General features: G+C 49.1%; 1 protein-coding gene across 1 annotated transcript; it reads left to right on the top strand.

Annotated features, from left to right (window-relative positions):
* Window positions 1-7,950: 7,950 nt before the first annotated feature.
* LOC306774861 (G protein-coupled receptor 137Ba-like) lies at window positions 7,951-15,735 on the top strand (the record flags this gene model as incomplete). The annotated part of the gene is made up of 7 exons (XM_079265036.1): window positions 7,951-8,352; window positions 12,058-12,107; window positions 12,193-12,415; window positions 12,527-12,676; window positions 13,940-14,068; window positions 14,199-14,320; window positions 15,645-15,735. The coding sequence occupies 7 exons, from the start codon at window positions 7,951-7,953 to the stop codon at window positions 15,733-15,735; spliced, it is 1,167 nt and encodes a 388-aa protein (XP_079121162.1).
* Window positions 15,736-16,277: the final 542 nt, after the last annotated feature.

Below are 16,277 nucleotides of genomic sequence, written 5' to 3'. Positions count from 1 at the left end.
GGTTCAGGGTTCAGGTCTGGGTTCAGGTCTAGGGTCAGGGTTTTAGGTCTGGGTTCAGGTCTGGGTTCAGGTTTCAGGTCTGGGTTCAGGTCTGGGGTCAGGGTTCAGGTCTGGGTTCAGGTCTAGGGTCAGGGTTTTAGGTCTGGATTCAGGTCTGGGTTCAGGGTTCAGGTCTGGGTTCAGGTCTAGGGTCAGGGTTCAGGTCTGGGTTCAAGTCTAGCGTCAGGGTTCAGGTCTGGGTTCAGGTCTAGGGTCAGGGTTCAGGTCTGGGTTCAGGTCTAGGGTCAGGGTTCAGGTCTGGGTTCAGGTCTAGGGTCAGGGTTCAGGTCTGGGTTCAGGTCTAGGGTCAGGGTTTTAGGTCTGGGTTCAGGTCTGGGTTCAGGGTTCAGGTCTGGGTTCAGGTCTAGGGTCAGGGTTCAGGTCTGGGTTCAGGTCTAGGGTCAGGGTTTTAGGTCTGGGTTCAGGTCTGGGTTCAGGGTTCAGGTCTGGGTTCAAGTCTAGCGTCAGGGTTCAGGTCTGGGTTCAGGTCTAGCTCCAGGTCTAGTTTCAATTCAACTTTCAATTCAATTCAACTTTATTTATATAGCGTCAAATCACAGCAATGCCATCTCAAGACGCTTTACAGACAGAGAGGAAAACATAATGAAAGCCAATTCATAACAGCCTATATAAGGAAACCAACAGATTGAGTTGAGTCCAACTCAATCCTGAGATTGAGTTGGACTCAATCTCAGGATGGGAGATTGAGTTGGACTCAATCTCAGGATGGGAGATTGAGTTGGACTCAATCTCCCATCCTGAGATTGAGTCCAACTCAATCTCCCATCCTGAGCAAGCACACTGGCGACAGTGGGAAGGAAAAAACTCCCTTTTAACAGGAAGGAAACCTCCGGCGGAACCCGGCTCAGGACAGGCAGCCATCTGCCTCTGCTGTGTGGGGGGAAGAGGACAGAAAGACAACAGACAACAGGAACTGCTACTCCCAGCCAGGGAGACCTGCTGAGACAGGAGACATACATGTCTAGGATCAAGTCTGGGTTCAGGTCTGGGTTCAGGTCTAGGTTCAGGTCTGGGTTCAGGTCTGGGTTTAGGTGTACGTTCAGGTCTGGGTTCAGGTCTTGGTTCAGGTCCGGGTTCAGGTCTGGGTTCAGGTCTGGGTTCAGGTCTGGGTCCAGGTCTGGGTTCAGGTCTGGGTTCAGGTCTAGGTTCAGGTCTGGGTTCAGGTCTAGGCTCAGGTCTGGGTTCAGGTCTGGGTTCAGGTCTGATTTCAGGTCTGGGTTCAGGGCTGGGTTCAGGTCTGGGTTCAGGTCTGGGTTCAGGTCTTGGTTCAGGTCTAGGTTCAGGGCTAGGCTCAGGTCTGGCTTCAGGTCTGGGTTCAAGTTTAGGTTCAGGTGTACGTTCAGGTCTGGGTTCAGGTCTGGGTTCAGGTCCGGGTCCGGGTTCAGGTCTGGGTTCAGGGCTAGGCTCAGGTCTGGGTTCAGGTCTGGGTTCAAGTTTAGGTTCAGGTGTACGTTCAGGTCTGGGTTCAGGTCCGGGTCCGGGTTCAGGTCTGGGTTCAGGTCTGATTTCAGGTCTGGGTTCAGGGCTGGGTTCAGGTCTGGGTTCAGGTCTGGGTTCAGGTCCGGGTTCAGGTCTGGGTTCAGGTCTGGGTTCAGGTCTGGGTCCAGGTCTGGGTTCAGGTCTGGGTTCAGGTCTAGGTTCAGGTCTGGGTTCAGGTCTAGGCTCAGTTCTGGGTTCAGGTCTGGGTTCAGGTCTGATTTCAGGTCTGGGTTCAGGGCTGGGTTCAGGGCTGGGTTCAGGTCTGGGTTCAGGTCTAGGTTCAGGTCTAGGTTCAGGGCTAGGCTCAGGTCTGGGTTCAGGTCTGGGTTCAAGTTTAGGTTCAGGTGTACGTTCAGGTCTGGGTTCAGGTCTGGGTTCAGGGTTCAGGTCTGGGTTCAGGTCTAGGGTCAGGGTTTTAGGTCTGGGTTCAGGTCTGGGTTCAGGGTTCAGGTCTGGGTTCAGGTCTAGGGTCAGGGTTCAGGTCTGGGTTCAGGTCTAGGGTCAGGGTTTTAGGTCTGGATTCAGGTCTGGGTTCAGGGTTCAGGTCTGGGTTCAGGTCTAGGGTCAGGGTTCAGGTCTGGGTTCAAGTCTAGCGTCAGGGTTCAGGTCTGGGTTCAGGTCTAGGGTCAGGGTTCAGGTCTGGGTTCAGGTCTAGGGTCAGGGTTCAGGTCTAGGGTCAGGGTTCAGGTCTGGGTTCAGGTCTAGGGTCAGGGTTCAGGTCTGGGTTCAGGTCTAGGGTCAGGGTTTTAGGTCTGGGTTCAGGTCTGGGTTCAGGGTTCAGGTCTGGGTTCAGGTCTAGGGTCAGGGTTCAGGTCTGGGTTCAGGTCTAGGGTCAGTGTTTTAGGTCTGGGTTCAGGTCTGGGTTCAGGGTTCAGGTCTGGGTTCAGGTCTAGGGTCAGGGTTCAGGTCTGGGTTCAAGTCTAGCGTCAGGGTTCAGGTCTGGGTTCAGGTCTAGCTCCAGGTCTAGTTTCAATTCAACTTTCAATTCAATTCAACTTTATTTATATAGCGTCAAATCACAGCAATGCCATCTCAAGACGCTTTACAGACAGAGAGGAAAACATAATGAAAGCCAATTCATAACAGCCTATATAAGGAAACCAACAGATTGAGTTGAGTCCAACTCAATCCTGAGATTGAGTTGGACTCAATCTCAGGATGGGAGATTGAGTTGGACTCAATCTCAGGATGGGAGATTGAGTTGGACTCAATCTCCCATCCTGAGATTGAGTCCAACTCAATCTCCCATCCTGAGCAAGCACACTGGCGACAGTGGGAAGGAAAAAACTCCCTTTTAACAGGAAGGAAACCTCCGGCGGAACCCGGCTCAGGACAGGCAGCCATCTGCCTCTGCTGTGTGGGGGGAAGAGGACAGAAAGACAACAGACAACAGGAACTGCTACTCCCAGCCAGGGAGACCTGCTGAGACAGGAGACATACATGTCTAGGATCAAGTCTGGGTTCAGGTCTGGGTTCAGGTCTAGGTTCAGGTCTGGGTTCAGGTCTGGGTTTAGGTGTACGTTCAGGTCTGGGTTCAGGTCTTGGTTCAGGTCCGGGTTCAGGTCTGGGTTCAGGTCTGGGTTCAGGTCTGGGTCCAGGTCTGGGTTCAGGTCTGGGTTCAGGTCTAGGTTCAGGTCTGGGTTCAGGTCTAGGCTCAGGTCTGGGTTCAGGTCTGGGTTCAGGTCTGATTTCAGGTCTGGGTTCAGGGCTGGGTTCAGGTCTGGGTTCAGGTCTGGGTTCAGGTCTGGGTTCAGGTTTAGGTTCAGGTCTAGGTTCAGGTCTTGGTTCAGGTCTAGGTTCAGGTCTGGTTTCAGGTCTGGTTTCAGGTCTAGGTTCAGGTCTGGGTTCAGGTCTAGGTTCAGGTCTTGGTTCAGGTCTGGGTTCAGGTCTAGGTTCAGGTCTGGGTTCAGGTCCGGGTTCAGGTCTAGGTTCAGGTCTTGGTTCAGGTCTGGGTTCAGGTCTAGGTTCAGGTCTGGTTTCAGGTCTAGGTTCAGGTCTGGGTTCAGGTCTAGTTTGAGGTCTGGGTTCAGGTCTAGGTTCAGGTCTGGGTTCAGGTCTAGGTTCAGGGCTAGGCTCAGGTCTGGGTTCAGGTCTGGGTTCAAGTTTAGGTTCAGGTGTACGTTCAGGTCTGGGTTCAGGTCTGGGTCCAGGTCTGGGTTCAGGTCTGGGTTCAGGTCTAGGGTCAGGGTTCAGGTCTGGGTTCAGGTCTAGGGTCAGGGTTTTAGGTCTGGGTTCAGGTCTGGGTTCAGGGTTCAGGTCTGGGTTCAGGTCTAGGGTCAGGGTTCAGGTCTGGGTTCAGGTCTAGGGTCAGGGTTTTAGGTCTGGGTTCAGGTCTGGGTTCAGGGTTCAGGTCTGGGTTCAGGTCTAGGGTCAGGGTTCAGGTCTGGGTTCAAGTCTAGCGTCAGGGTTCAGGTCTGGGTTCAGGTCTAGCTCCAGGTCTAGTTTCAATTCAACTTTCAATTCAATTCAACTTTATTTATATAGCGTCAAATCACAGCAATGCCATCTCAAGACGCTTTCCAGACAGAGAGGAAAACATAATGAAAGCCAATTCATAACAGCCTATATAAGGAAACCAACAGATTGAGTTGAGTCCAACTCAATCCTGAGATTGAGTTGGACTCAATCTCCCACTCAAGGATGGGAGATTGAGTCCAACTCAATCTCCCATCCTGAGATTGAGTCCAACTCAATCTCCCATCCTGAGCAAGCACACTGGCGACAGTGGGAAGGAAAAAACTCCCTTTTAACAGGAAGGAAACCTCCGGCGGAACCCGGCTCAGGACAGGCAGCCATCTGCCTCTGCTGTGTGGGGGGAAGAGGACAGAAAGACAACAGACAACAGGAACTGCTACTCCCGGCCAGGGAGACCTGCTGAGACAGGAGACATACATGTCTAGGATCAAGTCTGGGTTCAGGTCTGGGTTTAGATGTACGTTCAGGTCTGGGTTCAGGTCTGGGTTTAGGTGTACGTTCAGGTCTGGGTTCAGGTCCGGGTTCAGGTCTAGGTTCAGGTCTGGGTTCAGGTCTGGGTTTAGGTGTACGTTCAGGTCTGGGTTCAGGTCTTGGTTCAGGTCCGGGTTCAGGTCTGGGTTCAGGTCTGGGTTCAGGTCTGGGTCCAGGTCTGGGTTCAGGTCTGGGTTCAGGTCTAGGTTCAGGTCTGGGTTCAGGTCTAGGCTCAGGTCTGGGTTCAGGTCTGGGTTCAGGTCTGATTTCAGGTCTGGGTTCAGGGCTGGGTTCAGGTCTGGGTTCAGGTCTGGGTTCAGGTCTGGGTTCAGGTTTAGGTTCAGGTCTAGGTTCAGGTCTTGGTTCAGGTCTAGGTTCAGGTCTGGTTTCAGGTCTGGTTTCAGGTCTAGGTTCAGGTCTGGGTTCAGGTCTAGGTTCAGGTCTTGGTTCAGGTCTGGGTTCAGGTCTAGGTTCAGGTCTGGGTTCAGGTCCGGGTTCAGGTCTAGGTTCAGGTCTTGGTTCAGGTCTGGGTTCAGGTCTAGGTTCAGGTCTGGTTTCAGGTCTAGGTTCAGGTCTGGGTTCAGGTCTAGTTTGAGGTCTGGGTTCAGGTCTAGGTTCAGGTCTGGGTTCAGGTCTGGGTTCAAGTTTAGGTTCAGGTGTACGTTCAGGTCTGGGTTCAGGTCTGGGTCCAGGTCTGGGTTCAGGTCTGGGTTCAGGTCTAGGGTCAGGTCTAGGTTCAGGTCTGGGTTCTGGTCTGGGTTCAGGTCTGGGTTCAGGTCTAGGTTCAGGTCTGGGTTCAGGTCTAGGTTCATGTCTGGGTTCAGGTCTGGGTTCAGGTCTGGGTTCAGGTCTGGGTTCAGGTGTACGTTCAGGTCTGGGTTCTGGTCTGGGTTCAGGTCTGGGTTCAGGTCTAAGTTCAGGTCTGGGTTCAGGTCTAGGTTCAGGTCTGGTTTCAGGTCTAGGTTCAGGTCTGGGTTCAGGTCTTGTTTCAGGTCTGGGTTCAGGTCTAGGTTCAGGTCTGGGTTCTGGTCTGGGTTCAGGTCTGGGTTCAGGTCTAGGTTCAGGTCTGGGTTCAGGTCTAGGTTCATGTCTGGGTTCAGGTCTGGGTTCAGGTCTGGGTTCAGGTCTGGGTTCAGGTGTACGTTCAGGTCTGGGTTCTGGTCTGGGTTCAGGTCTGGGTTCAGGTCTAAGTTCAGGTCTGGGTTCAGGTCTAGGTTCAGGTCTGGGTTCTGGTCTGGGTTCAGGTCTTCTTCCAGGATTCATGGGGTTGACGGAGCGGTTGTGAGACATCGTGATGAAGCTCCACTGGGTATTGAACGTCTCACAGTTCTATATTTACCAATCGGAGCACTTCATTGTCAGACTGCAGCGGTTCTGTTGAGTCCTGGTGGGTACTGGTGGGTTCTGATGGGTCCTGGTGGGTACTGGTGGGTTCTGGTGGGTACTGGTGGGTCCTGGTGGGTCCTGGTGGGTTCTGTTGAGTCCTGGTGGGTACTGGTGGGTTCTGATGGGTTCTGGTGGGTTCTGGTGGGTTCTGGTGGGTACTGGTGGGTACTGGTGGGTCCTGGTGGGTACTGATGGGTTCTGGTGGGTACTGGTGGGTTCTGATGGGTCCTGGTGGGTACTGGTGAGTACTGGTGGGTTCTTTTGGGTACTGGTGGGTTCTGGTGGGTACTGGTGAGTACTGGTGGGTTCTTTTGGGTACTGGTGGGTTCTGGTGGGTACTGGTGAGTACTGGTGGGTTCTTTTGGGTTATGGTGGGTTCTGGTGGGTACTGGTGGGTTCTTTTGGGTTCTGGTGGGTACTGGTGGGTTCTTTTGGGTTCTGGTGGGTTCTGGTGGGTTCTGATGGGTCCTGGTGGGTACTGGGTGTTCTTTTGGGTTCTGGTGGGTACTGGTGGGTTCTTTTGGGTTCTGGTGGGTTCTGGTGGGTTCTGATGGGTCCTGGTGGGTACTGGTGGGTTCTTTTGGGTTCTGGTGGGTTCTGGTGGGTACTGGTGGGTTCTTTTGGGTTCTGGTGGGTACTGGTGGGTTCTTTTGGGTTCTGGTGGGTTCTGGTGGGTTCTGATGGGTCCTGGTGGGTACTGGTGGGTTCCTTTGGGTTCTGGTGGGTTCTGGTGGGTACTGGTGGGTTCTGGTGGGTTCTGATGGGTCCTGGTGGGTACTGGGTGTTCTATAAGGGAAGCAGAACCTTCAGTTGTCAGAACCAGCTCCCAGTTTGGGTTAGGGAGGCAGTTTGATCCGGCTTATAGACGGGGAAGCTGTCGGTCATTCTGCCACAGACTACTTTCCATCTCTCCTCCATCTTCCAGGGAAAAATCCACGACACTGGAATCACCAACCTGTGTTACGTTTCTTCCATCAGCAGGTCTCTGCAGCTGAAGGTCATGGTACCTCTTCTGTCCTCTCCATCCCCAACCAGTCCAGTTCTGGTTCTGATGGAGGTGTTTTCCCTCCCACTGTCACCCACCACCTGATGCAAACTCAGGATTGGTTTGTTTCCTCAGCCTGCCGCTCATGGATCGGCCACCAGAGTCCAGACCTGAACCTCTGGGGATGTGCTGGAGGTCCGACTCTCCCATCAGTTTAGAGGAAAATGAAAACAACTCTGGAAGCTGCCTGAGACGATGTCAGGGACGCTGCTGGAACCACGTCCAGCGTCCACCGTGTCCAACGCCATCGGACTGTCGTTGGACACTTTCTATGACAATCCAATTAAAACAAGTCAAAACTAATTATATGATCCAGTTTATAATAACTGTGTTCATACAAACCAGCTGATAAAAATAATTACCCGGTTAGGTTAACTGATGAATTGGATCCATTTTTCCGCTGCTCCAACGGTGGAGAGTTCCTGATGGTGACACCGAATGTGGCTATAAATTCCTAAATAATACATTATTACATATATTGTTTAATTTCAGTTCCTCTTTGTTCATTTTCTCATTCAGTCTTCTGTCCATCATTCATTCTCTAGTCTGTTAGTTGGTTTTTTATTCGCAGATCAATGAGTTTGTATTTAATTTATTAGAAAATTACTTTGTTTGCTGTGAAAAGACACAAAGATGAAACTGTGGGTGTGTGTATGATGCTGTTTTCTCCCAGTAGGTGTGTGTGCGTGCATATGATTATACCACAGATCGCAGTTCACCCCTCCCTCCTTCCAGATCCATCTCTCCTCTTTCCTCTCCTCTCTGCAGCATCCCTCCTCCTGCACAGCCAATCACCTGCCGCGAAGTAGCATCATGTGACCGAAAGCCACCAATGGTTGCAGACCAGGCACCGGCAAAAAGAGGGGAGTGGTCTCTCCTCCTCCTCCTCATTTTCTCTCTGAGTCAGACAAAGTGTCTGCGGGAAAGGTGAATTATGTAAAGGAACCATCAAATGAAAAGGTTTCACCTTCGTCTGAAGAGTAGCTCATCCTGCTTCTCTGTCCATCCGGCTTCTCTTTGGGAACACAGATGGAATGAATGAGGAGGTGATGGAGGAGAACCCGGCACAGGAGCAGCAGCATGCTGGAAACAGCTCCTACCTTCCTCCTCCTCCCATCATCACTCCAGCCATCCCACCCTATGTGAAGCTGGGTCTGACCATAGCCTACACCATCTTCTACGCTCTGCTCTTTGCCTTTGTGTACGCGCAGCTCTGGCTGGTTCTGAGGTACCGCCATAAACGTTTCAGCTACCAGACAGCCTTCCTGTTCCTGTGTCTGCTGTGGGCGGCCCTGCGCGCCCTCCTCTTCTCCTTCTATTTCAGGGACTGCGTGACGGCCAACACGCTGGGACCGTTCGCCTTCTGGCTGCTCTACTGCTTCCCAGTCTGCCTCCAGTTCTTCACGCTCAGTCTCATGAACCTCTACTGTGCACAGGTGAGAAGGAAACACCTGTAGGGCAGTGGCATCCACAGAGATCCCAGACCTGAGTTAATCAGCAAACATCTCATCCAGATTTGTTCCACATGCGAGTTATTTGTGATTGATTGTCACTTGTGGAGGGCCACAGCAAGGATTTCACTTTGAAAAGAGACAAAAATGACAACAGAATTTAACTTTAGCGGTTTGTGGATAAACCGCAGACGGGTGACCTTATGGACATCACATAACGTCACACTCTGCATGCAAACTGCTTTACCAGAAACTGTTTACTGCTCCCATAAAACCCATCAGACATGTTTAACAAACTTGGAATTTAAAGCTTGTTTGCGTAAAGTCGATTACGGATTCACCAACGTGCGCTCCGCGAAGCTCAGTGGCAGCCTGACGGGCTACGTGCCGGGCTGACACAGTCCCTTGTGATTGGTCTGTGAGGCCTGACGCAGTCCCTTGTGATTGGTCCGTTAGGAATTCTGAGGAATGAAATGACAAACTGATCTTGTTTTCCCGAACAGCGAACTTGCACATGTCAGAGAATAACGAGGTTCCATAATGTGAGATATCTGTTCCCAGAACCACTTGAGTCCATCATTGTTTGAAAAATTCTTTATATTTTTTGTCCGTTGAGTTTCCAGTGCAAACAGCAGCAAATCGTTGTAATTGATAATTACGATGTTGCAGCGAGTTTGTTTATGAAAATCTGGGTAAATATGTGTGATTTGTTAATCATCACCTGCATCAGCTGGTGTTTGCATGGTGCACATTCTCACAGTGGGCTTGTAAAGTTCTTTCATGTGGAATTTTTAGAAGCTCACAAACCGGCAGTTTGGGAGACGTCCATTTCTTCAGAGTTGGTGCAACTGGAACAGCAACAATCTGGAAGTGACGCTGCGTAATGTCGACCGCTCAGAATCACCAGACGACTGGAATGAGTCGTTATTTCTTTGTGTGCTTCCACAAGCTTGTCGAGACACTGTGCCATGTTGGCAGCTTTGTTCTACAACAGGAAATAGCTGTCGGAGCTCCGTGAAGCATGGAAAACGTGGCGTTTATCAGCTCATACCGGCCTTGCTGCCACCTTCAGTTCAGAAGAGGAACTGCAACAGGCCGGCTGAACCCAACGCTGGTTTTTTTATCTGTTTTTTTTTTTTATCAGGTTTTTGCGGGTTTTCACTGGTTTGGTCTGTTTTTAGTTGATTTTAATTGGTTTTCATTGGTATTAGTTGTTTTTAGGTGGTTTTGGCTGATTTCTACTGATTTAGCTGGTTTTAGCTGGTTTAGCTGGTTTTAGTTGATTTTAGCTGGTTTTTGCTGGATTTAGCTGGTTTTCATTGGTATTAACTGGTTTTCACTGGTTCAGATGGTTTTCACTGGTTTTCATTGGTATTAGCTGGTTGTCACTGGTTTAGCTGGTTTTCATTGGTATTAGCTGGTTTTCACTGGTTTAGCTGGTTTTCATTGGTATTAGCTGGTATTAACTGGTTTTCACTGGTTTAGTTGGTTTTGACTGATTTAGCTGGTTTTTGCTGGTTTTTGGATTCTCTACTTGATGCTTCAGACGTTTTCTTCAGGGAGCAAATGTGTCCTGCAGGCCAGTGAAGCATGCTGAAGATTTAAATGAACTTCTCAGTCAGTGTTTCTGGAAGTTTCCTAAACGTTCAAGCTGATCAGAATTTTTTTCTCCAGTAATACCAGATTGAATATTAGCACATCTGAATGCGTTTATTCATGTTTCTTTAACCATAGTTCTCTCTTACCAGCTCTTCCTTTATTAGGCTAGTTTTGATCCGTTTCTGTAAAATACACTAAAAACTTTCTGTAAAGATTCCTGTACCATCTACCAGTTACCTTGTTACGCTTCCTTTTACAGGAAAATATTAGTTTTAATGTTTTTGGTGTCCTTCCGGACAATTTGTTTTTTCAGTATCAGCTTCAGTTTTAAGTAAAGAAACAAGAAAAAAGTTAAAGTGAACATTGAGCGAGAATCATATGACTAGATTAAAGGTTGTTGTGTCAATGTACTATTACTGAGTTATTTTAGATGCATTTCTTAAATAATAGTTTAATTTATTTATTTATTTATTTTTCATTAATTATTAACTAAAGGAAAACCTGCAGGTCAGTCTCCTCCCAAATTTGCTTGCAGGAAAATGCAAAACTGTCTTTTTTTAAGCATTGTTTTCGTCATAGTTTGTTATAGAAAGATGATTCGTCGTCGTGACGATGACATAAACATCTTAAAACATGATGTCACAGCAAACCTTCAGGGTCCAGGAGACATTTTCCAGACATTTGCAGCAGCTGATCTGCTGAACTCTGCGAGAGCGAAGCAGAGAAAAGTCAAAGCTGGGACACAGACGATGTCTTCGGTGGACACGGACGATGTCATCTGCGGACACGGACGATGTCTTCGGTGGACACGGACGATGTCATCTGCGGACACGGACGATGTCTTCGGTGGACACGGACGATGTCATCTGCGGACACGGACGATGTCTTCGGTGGACACGGACGATGTCCTTGTTGGACACGGGCGATGTCCTCGTAGGACAGGGGCGATGTCCTCGTAGGACACGGGCGATGTCCTCGTTGGACACGGGCGATGTCCTCGTAGGACAGGGGCGATGTCCTCGTTGGACACGGGCGATGTCCTCGTTGGACACGGACGATGTCCTCGTAGGACACGGGCGATGTCCTCGTTGGACACGGACGATGTCCTCGTAGGACACGGGCGATGTCCTCGTTGGACACGGGCGATGTCGTCGTAGGACACGGGCGATGTCCTCGGTGGACACGGGCGATGTCCTCGTAGGACACGGACGATGTCCTCGTTGGACACGGGCGATGTCCTCGGTGGACACGGGCGATGTCCTCGTTGGACACGGACGATGTCCTCGTTGGACACGGGCGATGTCCTCGTGGGACACGGGCGATGTCCTCGTTGGACACGGACGATGTCCTCGTTGGACACGGGCGATGTCCTCGTAGGACACGGACGATGTCCTCGTTGGACACGGACGATGTCCTCGTTGGACACGGGCGATGTCCTCGTAGGACACGGACGATGTCCTCGTTGGACACGGGCGATGTCCTCGTAGGACACGGGCGATGTCCTCGTTGGACACGGGCGATGTCCTCGGTGGACACGGACGATGTCATCTGCGGACACGGACGATGTCTTCAGTGGACACGGACGATGTCCTCGTTGGACACGGACGATGTCCTCGTTGGACATGGACGATGTCCCCTCGTTGGACACGGACAATGTCTTCAGTGGACATGGACGATGTCCCCTCGTTGGACACGGGCGATGTCCTCGTTGGACATGGACGATGTCCCCTCGTTGGACACGGGCGATGTCCTCGTTGGACACGGACGATGTCCTCGTTGGACACGGACGATGTCCTCATAGGACAAGGGCGATGTCCTCGTTGGACACGGACAATGTCCTCGTTGGACACGGGCGATGTCCTCATAGGACACGGACGATGTCTTCGGTGGACACGGACGATGTCCTCGTTGGACACGGACGATGTCCTCGGTGGGCGGTTGGAATATAGAAACAGACGTCTGGTTTTCCATAAAACAGCTGAAACATCTGTCCACAGAACACACGTCCACTGTCAGTCTGTCCATCTGAGATGGGTTGGTGTCCTTGTTGTCTTCACCTTTGTCTTCTTCTTGTTCACTTTGGTTTTGCAGGTTTACTTTAAGGCCAAATCCAAGTTCACCCCTTCGCTGCTGAAGTACAGGTAACTTCCTCAAACCTGAACGTAAAGCTTGGTTTTGGGTTCAGATGCATTTGGAGATCCAGATCTTGTCCCTCTCCTCCTGCAGACGACCTCTGTACCTGGTCTTCCTGGTGGTCAGTTTTATCTTCCTGCTGGTTAATCTGGTTTGTGCCCTGCTGGTCAAGATGAGCGCTGCTGATGTTAAAACCATCGTCCTGGTGAGGGTGACCATCAACGACAGCTTGTTTGTCCTCTGTGCCGTCTCTCTGTCTGTCTGCCTCTACAAAGTTGCCAAGATGTCCCTGGCCAGCATCTACCTGGAGTCAAAGGTCCGGTTTTGTCCACCTGTAGTGAGAAAATAATAATAAGCAGCTGTTATGGAACAGAAAAGTAAAACCTGCTGGAATGAAAAGCATGACTGGATTTGTCTCTGTATGCAGGGGACGTCGGTGTGTCAGGTGACTCTGATCGGCATCATGGTGGTGCTGCTGTACGCATCTCGAGCGTGTTACAACCTGGTGGTGCTCGCCCTCACCGACATCGAGAGCATCAACTCCTTTGACTATGACTGGTACAACGTCTCAGACCAGGTGAGCACGACTGTGGACGTCAACCCGCATCTCCGCCTAAAAACTGCATCTTCAACTGAGTTAAAATTTGACTTCATTTAGTTTTTTGTTTATGTGGTTTGTAGTTTGGTTGTTCTTGGAAGTTCTTTCTCCAGGGTCGTGTCCACACGTAGCAGGTGTCTCACAAAACCAAGATAATTTTCTCAGATTCGGCCTGTCGTCCACACAAAACCACAGATATATGCAGTCAAAAATGATTCTTTGACCAAAGTGAAGATGTGTAATTACTCCATCTGCATGTCTGCATGTGGACATATGGAAACAGAGGTTCTATACATCCACAAGCAGACGGAGGTTCTGAAACGTCGCTGTCTGTGACAGAAATACCATGACGTCACATGTCGACCTTTGTTTCCAACAGCATGGACGTTCTCAGAACTGTGTTGGTGTTATTTGTTGTCCAGGCGCTCTGTGAATGTTTTCACACTGCCGTCAGTACTGCTCCACGAAGACAAATGACTAGATTAAGGGCATTTTCCACCACCTAACCAGATCACGTTAGAAGCATGTTTTGTGTTTTGTGTAAGTGAGACGGAAAGTTCTTCTGAGAGTTCCTCTTTAGGTTGATAAATGTGCTTCACAACGTTGTTATGTGGATCAGTGTGGATGGATAAGTGGTGTGGAGTTTTATTTTTTATTGGCTGGAGGGGGGAAGGCATTTGGTTTTACAAAAATCCGGCTATGTGTGGACATGGTCTGAGTTTAGGACATTCATTCATCCAGGGGGGGGAAATCAGCTGACCTGAAGAATGCAGATAAATTTCATGCTCTGTCTCAGGCTGGTTTGTCAACCTCTTCCTAATTAGACCCCCCAGCACAAGAAGCAGCATGAGGTCCAGGAGTCCAGAAGATGTTTGCAGAGATCAGGAAGCAGCAATGCTAACATGTAGCCTAGCCATTCAGCTAAAAGTCTCCACCAGCATCAGCATCCAAACCAAACAGCAAAAAACATGAGAACATCACCGTCCACCTAGAGCTTCTGGTCATTCCTCTACTTCAAGCAAACCACATAAATAAAAAAGCAAAGACTCAGCTAATTACAAAGTTGTCTGTCTCGTCACTTTGGGACAATAACTTTCAAAATGCTTTTGAGGTTTTGTGGTGAAAAGTTTGATTCCAGCTCTAAAAAATGTCTGTCTTGTTTTTCTCGCTGTAATGATCATTAATGAGTGGCAGCCTTCACTGACTTGAAGAATCTGACCTTTGACCCTTGTGTGTGTCCAGGCAGACCTGCGGTCATCGCTGGGAGACGCTGGCTACATCGTGTTCGGGATCATTCTGTTTGTCTGGGAGCTCCTGCCCACCTCGCTGGTCGTCTTCTTCTTTAGGGTTAGAAGGCCACCGCAGGACCGGGTCAGTCAATATGACATGAAGAGGTTTTTTTTCCTTTGGTACCAAAAGAAATAAATAATGACATCTACTTCCAGTATATTTAATTTCCCATGTTTATACACCTGATGCTGGATTTTATCTTCGTCCACAGAGCACCACTGGAATACCAAACCATGTCCTCTCCTCCAGAGGATACTTCTTCGACAACCCTCGTCGCTATGACAGCGATGATGACTTGGCGTGGAGCATTCCTCCACACAATGCTTCGTCGAGGTACCAACATCCGTGAATTTAGTCTTTTTATAAGAATATGTCAACACAGATACAATAGGAACATTTAGATTCAATCAGTTTATTGACAAACAAACACAGAAAACATAATAAATGTTGAGATTTTTTTACCCAAGGTGTTTAGCATTGTTAGCATCTGTTAAGATGTGTAAAAACTCTCCATTCATCCATCCATCCACCCTTCAATCCATCCATCCATCCTTCAATCCATCCATCCATCCACCCTTCAATCCATCCATCCATCCATTCACCCTTCAATCCATCCATCCATCCATCCATCCATTCACCCTTCAATCCATCCATCCATCCATCCATTCACCCATCAATCCATCCATCCATCCATCCACCCTTCAATCCATCCATCCATTCACCCTTCAATCCATCCATCCATCCATTCACCCTTCAATCCATCCATCCATCCATCCATCCATTCACCCTTCAATCCATCCATCCATCCATCCATTCACCCTTCAATCCATCCATCCATTCACCCATCAATCCATCCATCCATCCATCCACCCTTCAATCCATCCATCCATCCATTCACCCTTCAATCCATCCATCCATTCACCCTTCAATCCATCCATCCATCCATCCACCCTTCAATCCATCCATCCATCCATTCACCCTTCAATCCATCCATCCATCCATCCACCCTTCAATCCATCCATCCATCCATTCACCCTTCAATCCATCCATCCACCCACCCATCAGTCCATCTATCCATCCATCTATCAGAGTTGTGGGAAGCTAGTTTCATTTGATTGAAACATCATGTAACTGATAGAAATCTGTTTATGAATTCTCCAACAGACAACAAAACATCCTGATGTCAGAATGTGAAACAAATTTTACACAAAATAAGTAAAAACATGTCAAAATACTGACATGATTGCTGTAGTACAAAACCCCACAGCTTGATGTTTCTGTTCGTTTTTTAAACAATCTTTCATACGTCACATTTCACAGTTTTGATAATAAAAACGACTGCATGTGACTGAACTGAACCAGACTGGAAATGACGAGGTTTACAATGAACCGGATGAAAATTTGCTGTAACTGACTAAATGTGGATGAAACTTGTTAACTTTACTGTAAATTCTCCAGGACTGACTTTGTCTGAACTGACCTGAAGTCTCATCCAGCCATGCAGCAGAATGCTCAGAGAAAATAAATGAAAACATTAACAGTTTGCGTGCTGGGCTGAAGCGGATCCTGTTCAATCCATCAGATGTTAAACGTGACTGAAACAGGGGGTTTCTGCGTGAACATGTGACGTTGACCCGTCTTTCCGTCTCTCTGACAGACTTTCCTCTGACTGCTACGACTGGGACAGCCGCCACAGCAGCTTCACCGTCCACACCGCCGCCAGCGGAGAGCTGCACCCTTACCCATGATGCCCCTCTTCTCTGCACAGCGTCACCTGCACTTTAACACCCATCACTTGTTGTTTGTTGGAGACACAGTTGGGATTTAGAACGAGCATTTAACAGGGTTCTTTTACATATTTAGTCTGTAAAAAATATCTACTTTCACAACTTTTTCTGAGGTTTAGATGGAAAAACCTGAATTTGTTGTCCCACATGAGAAGAATCCAGAAACCAATTCCAGAAAAACACGACGAAATATCACTTTTCTTTTATCAGCCGGCACAGGCGATGTGGATCATCATCCTACTAGTTACCATAGTTACCGCCTCAAGAGGATTGAGAGATTTGATTTGTGCACCAAAACTTCTAATTCTCTCCTGCAGAGGATCCAAATCCTTTTTTATAAATTCAGGAACATTTCACCGATTTGATTTTTGGAGTTTCTCTGCAGAGGATCAGCGGACTGGGTAGCACATGCAGCAACGTGGCTTTTCCTTTAGGCCTGGTTGCTATGGAAACAAGGTGAGAGTAACTTGAGCCAGCCGTTTGAAGCAGTCGTCCTTCCTGAG

Source organism: Telmatherina bonti, assembly GCF_933228915.1.
Source record: "Telmatherina bonti genome assembly, chromosome: 3".
NCBI lineage: Eukaryota > Metazoa > Chordata > Actinopteri > Atheriniformes > Telmatherinidae > Telmatherina > Telmatherina bonti.
Note: the sequence above shows the minus strand (reverse complement) of the source record. Positions and strands in the feature narration are given on the sequence as shown.